The sequence below is a fragment of the Hyperoodon ampullatus genome, assembly GCF_949752795.1.
Source record: "Hyperoodon ampullatus genome assembly, chromosome: 11".
NCBI classification, from domain to species: Eukaryota; Metazoa; Chordata; class Mammalia; order Artiodactyla; family Ziphiidae; genus Hyperoodon; species Hyperoodon ampullatus.
In genome coordinates this window covers 99,960,036-99,969,772 of record NC_136924.1, presented here as the reverse complement: position 1 = coordinate 99,969,772, position 9,737 = coordinate 99,960,036, and the positions used below count along the sequence as shown (strand labels likewise).

The window sequence follows — 9,737 nt, the reverse complement described above, 5'->3', positions numbered from 1 at the left end:
CGAGGTCCGGTTGCTTGTGTTCCGGTCCATTTGTACACAAAGGGGGAATCGGGCTCCGCTCGCCGGAAGTAGAACCTCTGCCCCCGGCGCATTACGCATCCTCCGCGCCGGAAGAGCGCCCCGCTCGGTCCGGCCGCTTCCCCCACCGCCCAGTAGGAGGGGCGGCTGGGCCGCCGGGCTGTGCAGCCGGGAGTCGTCGGCAGCGCGGAACTTGGGCGCACGAGAAGCCAGGGAGCGACCTGCGTTGCCAGGAGAGGGAGGAGGAAGGAAGGTCGCGCAGCGGGGCGACACGTCGCTGCGGAGGGATCCTGTTTCTCGTGGCGGAGGGATTTGGTCGCACGCTGACTTCCGGTGAGCCCCGACCCGAGAGGAAAAGCCCCGAAGGAAACAATAACAAACGCAGGAGGAAGCGGTTTTGGGGTACGTGTGTTGAGCGGGTGTCGTCCGAGAAGATGAGCTTCGGCCCCTGTCAGGGGACGTGAGCGCGATCGCCGGGCCCCACCCAGCCCTTCTCCCCGTGGGCCCCCGGTGCCACCATGGCGGCCGTGGGGCCGGGGGGCTACGCGGCGGAGTTCGTGCCGCCTCCGGAGTGCCCGGTCTTTGAGCCCAGCTGGGAGGAGTTCACAGACCCGCTCAGCTTCATCGGCCGCATCCGGCCCCTGGCGGAGAAAACCGGCATCTGCAAAATCCGACCGCCCAAGGTACTGGAGTCTGATCGGCTTAGCTCGACTTCCCGGTCCGCTGCCCTTTCGCGTTCGCTTGCCCTGGTCTCTCGACACCTCGACTTTAAGTTTCTCCGTGTTTCCGCTTTGGTTTCTTTGGGGTCTTATGTAGGCACGTCTGTGGACGCGAGAGAGTCGTGTCCCGGGGCCTATCCGCCAAGAGCTTGGGAACTGATACTTTTCTTCCCCTCTTGGGTTGTGGGCAAGGGTAACAAAGGCTTTCGGCCTTTCGTTGGCCGTAAGGTGACTGAAGTATCGTGACGCGACAGCCCTACCCTCGCGTATAATTCTCGTTACAGTGCGATAGGAAAAACTGCCGTTCCGTCGGCTCTTGCTTTCTCCTAGCCTTGCTGACGCTTGATTTATTAAGTATCTGCAGGCCTCATCTCAGGGTTAAGGTTTCTTAAATGGTAATCTGAGCTCTAGTTGTCCCTTGGTGTGGTATCCCCAAACAAGCACCCCAGACTGATTACTGCTGCAGTGAAAAAAAAAGTCTTCCCGGGGGAGGAGAAGGAAAAAGCAGCAATTATTTTAAACATCTAGAGGTTTAGAAAAAATTTGTCAGTAATGGAGGTGGAAGAAAACGTTGAAATCTTACAAACATAAGAATCGCTGTTATTGCACATTAACTGGGTTTGCCTCTAGGTTAGTTACGATTCTCAGTCTTTACGGTGAGGAAAGCTGATACTACTCTTTGTTTTGCGGGAATTAGTGCTCCAAGAGGTTGAGGGTTTGCTCAAGGTCAAAAGGTTTTTTTCTCTACCCGTCAGGTCCAGTGCTTTCCAAATGATGTTCCTGGTCCACCTGCACTAGGGTCGACCGGATGCTTGTGAAAATGCAGATCCCTAGGCCTCATTCCCAGACTGGAATCAGTTTCGGGATATGGAAGTTCTAGAAACTGCTTTTCTAGCAAGTACTCTCTTGATTCTTAATGAACATTAAAGTTTGTGAACCATGCCTTAGTGCTCCTTAAAGGGATATCTTGCTTTATGTTTTGTCTACTAGTAATAAAATAAAATACAGTCCTTTTACACCTTGTTGCATTTTAAAAAGCTTCTGCTCTCACCACAAACTACCACAGAAGTGTGCAAACTACCACAGTGAATAAAAAGAGCTTAGATTGAGGGAGGAGGAGGAGCAGCTAGTGTAGCATTTACAGATGTTTTCATTTAATATTCTTTGAAGCCTCAGTAGGTAAATAAGGTCATTTTACAGATGCGACAAGTCTGGATAAGTTAAATAACTTATCAGATGTGTGATCGTGGGCAATGGCAAAGTAGATTTTGAATCTAGATCAATCTATTTGTTTCTAAAACTCAGGCAAGCCACTTCCCTTATGCTCAATGAATTTGATTAAGATTACAGACTATCAGTTGCAAGCAAAGGATTAACAAATAATTGCTATGATGAGTGTTGGTACGTGTATTGGCATCCTCCCCAAAGTTCACTTAACTCTTTTATGAAAAATTTATTTTCACTTAATTCTTTTTCTATCAAGATTACCTGATATTGACAAAACCTTAAGCACTGAGGCTTTTCCTAAACCATATTTTCATTTATTCTGTTGCTTTAATGAATTAGAAATTCTATTCAAGATTCCTTCTAGTTAAAAAAATATATATATATGTATAGCTTTTTGTTACTTACAAAAGGTTGAAATAATATACCTTCTCTTTGCGTCACAATGTTATTATTGAAAATAAATGTTGTTTACAAGCAGAATTTAATTTCAATATTGGTGGATTTCTTTAGTTTCCAAGGTAAGATAAAAATTTTTTTACTACTTTTCACATTTTTAAATAGATTACTATTTAGGCTAAATCAAACTGGTCTCTGGAACTCTACTTGAAATGTGCTGTCTCATTTCAGTTATACCACATCTCCAATCTGGAAATTGTCCTTGTTCTGTGGGTTTGCTAATTTTTTTAAAATTTTTAATAAAAAGAAAATTTGGGTGCCCAGAAGCTGGGCTTTGAACAAAACATTTATATAACATAGACTTTAAAGTGCTGTGTCACATTCCACATGAATGAAAAAACACATTGTCCAATTACATAAGTACTTTTAAAACATTACCTTTTGGTCTTTAATTTTACCTTTTTTTATTTCTTTCAAATTCTATTTTCTTTTTATTTTGATAAACTTGGATGTTTACTAGATGCTGTATTGAGATGAGCTTATTGCATTCCACTTGAGTAATTGGGGAAAGCGTAATTGTCAGATATAAATAATGGGACTGTGAGATTTGAGGAGAAAATTGATAAAATAAGCTTAGTATTAGAATGTTAGAGATAAGTAATAATAAATTATTTTATCTAAATATTATTCTTTCGGTCTCTAACTAAAGAAGACTTGTAAGTTGATCTGTTGTCATCTTGATTTGTGGCAACTCACCCCTTAAATTAAGGGAATGAATAGTGCATTCCTTGCTTATTAACCAACATGGTGAAGAAATTTTTTCTATTTAGGATTGGCAGCCTCCATTTGCATGTGAAGTCAAAAGCTTCCGTTTTACTCCCAGAGTCCAGCGTCTGAATGAACTTGAGGTAAGTGTTGTTACATCACCGTTTCTGTCTCCTGATCTGTTCTTTATATCAGGACTCCAGGTAGAGAACTTTAAGAAGTTCATGTACCAGGGCTCAAAATTAATGTTAATTGGGACTGAATGGAAGGAAGTTTCCGATTAAAAAAAAATGTTTATAGTAGTTATTACAGTTTTTTCTGCTTGACTGGGATTGTGAGACACTATCTGTAGCCATGTTTTTCATGGTGGAAATATCCAGTATTTAGCTTTAAAGAACTGGAATTCTTTTTTTTTTTTTTTTTTTTTCGGTACGCGGGGCTCTCACTGCTGTGGCCTCTCCCGCTGCAGAGCACAGGCTCCAGGCGCGCAGGCTCAGCGGCCATGGCTCACGGGCCCAGCCGCTCCGCAGCATGTGGGATCTTCCCAGACCGGGGCACGAACCCATGTCCCCTGCATCGACAGGCGGACTCCCAACCACTGTGCCACCAGGGAAGCCCAGAACTGGAATTCTTAAATTCTACTTTCTTCAGTGCCAATTATTCTGATAAATTTTTCTTTTGTTAATGTTGGAAGATTCTGTATCTTGTAGTCTTTGGAAAATAGTTTTAAAAATTCTTCTATTGGGCTTCCTTGGTGGCGCAGTGGTAGAGAGTCCGCCTGCCGATGCAGGGGATACGGGTTCGTGCCCCGGTCCGGGAAGATCCCACGTGCCGCGGAGCGGCTGGGCCCGTGAGCCATGGCCGCTGAGCCTGCGCGTCCGGAGCCTGTGCTCTGCAACTGGAGAGGCCACAGCAGTGAGAGGCCCGCGTACAGCAAAAAAAAAAAAAAAAAAAAAAAAATTCTTCTATTAAAAAAACCTAGTTTTCAAAAGTGTTTTTTTGTATGTTTGTTTGGTTTTTTGCTCTAACAGAACTTTTCTAGGACTCTTAATCTGATTTATTAAGATCTCCCTTTAAACATTTTGAATGTCTCTTAAACTTCTAAGTTGAAATCTGTTTACATAGTTGTTCTTCCTGTTTCTGAGATTTTTCAGAAGATTCTTCAATGTGGTAAAAAACTTCCAGAGTACAAAAGAGAAATCTTAGACAGCTAGGGCTTAATGTGTCATGCTGAGTTTGTTTTTTTTTCCTTGATGCTCCTAAAACAGTTATTTTTTGAGATTTTAATACCTTTTCCCCCCCCTTTAGTCTCTTATAAGATACTTGATGGAGGATCTTAATATCAGTGAGGTGGAGAGTTGGTGTACTTGAAGTATGCACATTATCTCTAGATGAAATGACAGGTTTAGAATGCTTAGAAAAAATAGTTCGATTTACTAAATTTTCTGATTAGCTTAAAGTTAACTTTTACCAAAAATTGCTTTAGTTGATAATAAGAGAACTTTTCGCATATATTAGAGTAACTTTTTTGTCTTAGTAAAGTTTAACAGAAGTATTTTGCTTCTTTTTTATTGACTTATAAGGTTGGACTAAGCAGTAATGAGAAGTCTGAATTTATTTAAAGAAATGAGTACCTTTGTTAAGTAAAACTCATTTACTTTCACCAAAACTTAATTCCTATCTCTCATTTCTATATTTTAATAATCTTAGGCAATGACCAGAGTGAGATTGGACTTCTTGGATCAACTAGCAAAATTTTGGGAGCTTCAGGGGTCTACCCTTAAGATCCCTGTGGTGGAGAGAAAAATTCTGGATCTCTATGCTTTGAGCAAGGTGAGGCTTGTACTTTGTTAAGAAATTGAACAGGGGCTAGTGAATTTATGAAATTAGGAATTTCAGATATACTTGATGGAAAACATCGCTTCCTATGTAGGATTTGTTTGACAATGAAATGCAAGCATGAGTAAATGGAAATGATAGATTTCCAAGTTATTTTTAAAATCTATAGTTTGTTATGAGATTAATATTTAATAACTACTCAGATTAGTAGGTTCTGTTTACACAGTATGCAAAAGAAATGACACAAACCTCCTAATATTATCTTGTATGAAATGAACAGTGTCCTATATTGAGCTTGTCAGCTTTTTTTCTGCTTCTTAATTGAAAATTTGGTACATTAAAGAGATTAATGTCGCTCAACATTCTCATGTGTGGTACATACCAGTTGTATTAATACCTGTAAGTAGTGTTAGTGGTTAACTGAGAGCAGCATTATCCAGTAGGATGAATATTAACTTTGTAATGTTACGTTCCCTAATGTGAAAAAAACTAACTGACCTGCAACAGGGTTTGTAACGATTACCTTGATGACATATTTTGTTAATACAATAAGAAAAACCTATGACTGCTCTGACTTGTGAATGAAGATAGCTTGATTATCTGAGGAATTTTGCAAAACAATTTATTTTTTATGTATTTATTTATGTACGTATTTATTTATTTATGGCTGCGTTGGGTCTTCATTGCTGCGCGTGGGCTTTCTCTAGTTGCGGTGAGCGGGGGCTACTCTTCGTTGTGGTGCACGGGCTTCTCATTGCAGTGGATTCTCATTGCGGAGCACGGGCTCTAGGCGCGTGGGCTTCAGTAGTTGTAGCTTGCAGGCTCAGTAGTTGTGGCTTGTGGGCTCTATAGAGTGCAGGCTTCAGTAGTCGTGGCGCGCAGGCTCAGTAGTTGTGGCGCACGGGCTCTAGAGCGCAGGCTCAGTAGTTGTGGCACACGGGCTTAGTTGCTCCGCGGCATGTGGGATCTTCCCGGACCAGGGCTCGAACCCGTGTACCTGGCACTGGCAGGCAGATTCTTAACCACTGTACTACCAGGGATGTCCCAAAACAACTTATTTTTGTGGCCTTTCATATGCTATGATTGATAGGCTGTTTTGAAGTAAAAATCTATTCTCACTTTAGGAAGCTTCCACTTTCAAGGGAAAAGCTAGAATAATTATACTTAAATTATTTTTTATGATACATTTAAAAATTAATGTCAGGTCAGAATTCTCTAGAATTTTTCTTTTATGTAGTACTAAGCATTTTGGAAAGTATAGTCTTACGCTAAAATAGCAGTGCTAGGCTTATTTTATCAGTAAGGTAATGATATCAGTAATTAAGGACTGTGTGAAAATCATCTCATGCAGTTGTATAAAAAAACTGTGATACCAACGGGCAAATTATAGTGAATTTGAGAGATAGGTTTTTGTCTTGTAGGAAACCACTAGGATAAAAAATTTGTTTTGAGAATTCTCTTTTTTGACATTTCTATTCAGTGAAAACTTACCTACTAACTTTTTTTTTGGCTGCGTTAGGTCTTCGTTGCTGCGCGGGGGGCTTTCTCTAGTTGCGGCGAGAGGGGGCTACTCTTCACTGCAGCGTGCGGGCTCCTCATTGCGGTGGCTTCTCTTGTGGAGCACGGGCTCTAGGCACATGGGCTTCAGTAGTTGTGGCTCATGGCCTTAGTTGCTCCGCGGCATGTGGGATCTTCCCGGACCAGGACTCCAACACGTGTCCCCTGCATTGGCAGGTGGATTCGTTTTTTTTTTTTTTTTTTTTTTCGGTACGCGGGCCTCTCACTGTTGTGGCCTCTCCCGCTGTGGAGCACAGGCTCCGGACGCGCAGGTTCAGCGGCCATGGCTCACGGGCCCAGCCGCTCTGTGGCATGTGGGATCTTCCCGTACCGGGGCACGAACCCGTGTCCCCTGAATCAGCAGGCGGACTCTCAACCACAGCGCCACCAGGGAAGCCCTGGCAGGTGGATTCTTAACCACTGCGCCACCAGGGAAGCCCTACTAACTTTTATTATGTGATGCTGTTTAAGGTTCTGAATATGTTTAGTTTGATTTATGCAGCTTAAATAAAATACAAAAACATTTTCAAAAATTAGTTATTAATATTAGTAGTGTTGTGGTAATCTTCAACCAAAACTCATGCCATGTACCTTATTTTTTTAATACCCTAGGGAATTTGATAGAATAAATATATAAGCAGACAATCTATTAGATTGAAGCTGTTCCTGTATCTTTAATTTCCCAATTAAGGGGTAAACATTAGGTTATACTGATGGTAGATTGCATTCTTGGTTTTACAGAGTTACAGCATTTCAAAATTAGGAAGAGGCTTTAGAAGTAACCTAATCTGAATACCTAGTTATTTATAATTCTGTGTAACATTTGCCATCTGGACTGTTTAACTCCATTTTGAGAAACCCAATTCCTTTTTGTGCAGAGAGGGACTACTGCTTATAAAGTATATATTGATCAACAAATGTATTGTGATTAGAGGTTAAGTTTGATTGTCCTGGGGTTTATTGGAGGCTCGTCTTTAAGTGCCCATGGACATCTCTTTCCCCTAACCTTGAGAATGCTTATAAACCTGAGATTTAAAGCTGAAAGGCAGACATTTTGATTTGTAGTTATTTTGTTATACTTTATAATACTTTTGTTCCTTAAATGTCATAGTGAGATTGCTGCTTCTCACCGCATGAACTTTTTTCTTTACCTTGAGGCTTAAAGTAGAGTGGGATGCACAAGTCTTAAATGTCCAGCTGGGTAGATCTTTCTGTATGTGTGCACTTGTGTAAGCACCACCGAGCGTCTACAGCACTCTCGTGGGCTCCTTCCTCTCCCTCCCAGTCAGTACTTCTCCCCAAAGGTGACTGCTGTTTTGCCCTCCATCACTGGTGAATGGCGTAGGGACATTTTACCTTCTAGCAAGAGGCTCAGGCTGAAAACTGCACAAAATACTGAGAGTTCTGATATTTTTAGGTTGTTAGGTATGCCCTTTACTTTGAAAAAACATTATTTTTGGCTCACAGCTGATGAGCATCTCTTGAATTTGTTATTTTAGACGTGATTTTGACACACTTTGATTTCCACTACTTTTTAACAGGAAGCAGATTTTCAATCTCCTGAGTCATTAAATTATCAATGTGATTGTTTCCTGTTCTGATTAAGTCACTTTGTCTTTCTCCCTGGTTATTATTTTTGATAGTAAAAAGTGTTACTTGGAATGTCTGTAATTTAGTGGAATTCTGCATTAACAATTACTGTTTATAATCAGTGCAGCAAGGAATATTTATTCTAGCCATTTTTCAAAGAAATTTTTGTCAAAGTAATACATAAAAAAAAACCTTAAAATAAAAACCAGCATTCTCCCTTCTTCATCTCTCCACTCGCTTTACTACTTCTTAGAGCTAATCACTTTCATTTCTTTTAGCTGTTTGATTTAGATCTCCATATTTCCAAAAAACATGCTCATTATGCTATTTCTTCATTTTTAAGTGTTAAATATCATATACGTACTGATTGCCTATTAGAGATTGGCAATGGGTATAAAAATTAAATTCTTATGTACTTCAGGTCCCCTATTCCCTTACAGTGTAGTTAGGTCAATTTTTTATTAATCAGAAATTATTGCTGTGACTGTGTAAATACAAATTTATTTGTACCTGTGCCTAATGGTGTGCTGTGGTTGTGTCTCATGTTAATAGTGTGCTATAATTATGTTACCAGTTTTTATTTTCCTTGGAGTTAATAGTCCCCTTGCCTTTTTTCATTTTGTAAGTTTTCTTTGTGACTATTAAAAATTTATTTTCAGATTTTCCAGAAGTATAAATCTCTCAGTATGCTTTCACCCATTAGAAAATCTGCCAGTTTCATTTCCTTCTTGGATCCCTTCCTCTGGAGTTCTTTCCTACTCCAGTCCAGACTAGTTTTTTTTTTTTTTAAGGCTCTCAGCTTAGAACTTCTTTCACGATTATCATTCTGGGAATTCCCTTTGTCTTTCTCCTTGTTTTAAGTCTTCCTATTACTTGGTTTATTCCTATTTTAGTAAAACATTTCTTCTGCTAGTTTGATGAGCAAGAAGGTAAATGGAATGTAAATTTTTTGCTTGTCTAAAAGTGTCCTACTCTTAAACTTCATTGGTAGTTTGGTGGGTTTAGAAGTCTAGATGGCAAATCATTTTACTTCAGAATTGTATTTTGAAAGCTTTACTTCATAGTCTTCTAGCTTGCAGTGTTTCTGTTGAGAAGAATGATGCTATATTAATTCTTGTGACTTTTTCTTGAAGACACAGGGTCTAATCTTTATTCCCAGTGTTTTGAGATTTCATAGTGGATATGCGCAGGTGTGTGTTAATTTTCAGTGAATACGTTTATTGCCCTTGATGACCTTTTTAATCTGAACTCACCTCTTTGAGTTCTTGTAACTTTTCTTGTGTTAATTCTTTGACAGTTTGTTCCACTTACTTTTTCTCTCTTTTTGAACTCTTATTGGTTGGATGTGAGACTGTTAGACCGATCCTCTCCTTTACTTACCTGTTTCTTTCTTAGGTTAAGAGTCCCTTCTTTTCAAACTCTCCTGAGAGTAAATCGCCAGTCTTCTGCTGTTGTTGGAGAGGGATGGTTGCCTGGCGTGCCGACTGGGGGAGGTCTGATTGCTTTTATACAGGTTTTCAGTCAACACTGTTGTTTTTAAATTTAATTTTAAAGGTATTGCTGCTTCCATTTCTTAAGCCTCTCCAGGTTCTATGTTGCGAAAGCTTCTCTTTAGCTTCCTTCCGT

At 40.3% G+C, this 9,737-nt stretch overlaps 1 protein-coding gene across 1 annotated transcript in view; it reads left to right on the top strand.

Annotated features, from left to right (window-relative positions):
• Positions 1-536: 536 nt before the first annotated feature.
• The window catches only part of KDM5A (lysine demethylase 5A), a gene marked incomplete at its 5' end in the record, with an annotated part of 82,747 nt that continues 73,546 nt past the window's right edge, over positions 537-9,737 (top strand). The window contains 3 exons of the mRNA XM_079716062.1: positions 537-701; positions 3,191-3,268; positions 4,836-4,958. Of these exons, the coding sequence (XP_079572188.1) occupies positions 537-701; positions 3,191-3,268; positions 4,836-4,958 (366 nt within the window). The remainder of the gene's footprint in view (positions 702-3,190; positions 3,269-4,835; positions 4,959-9,737) is intronic.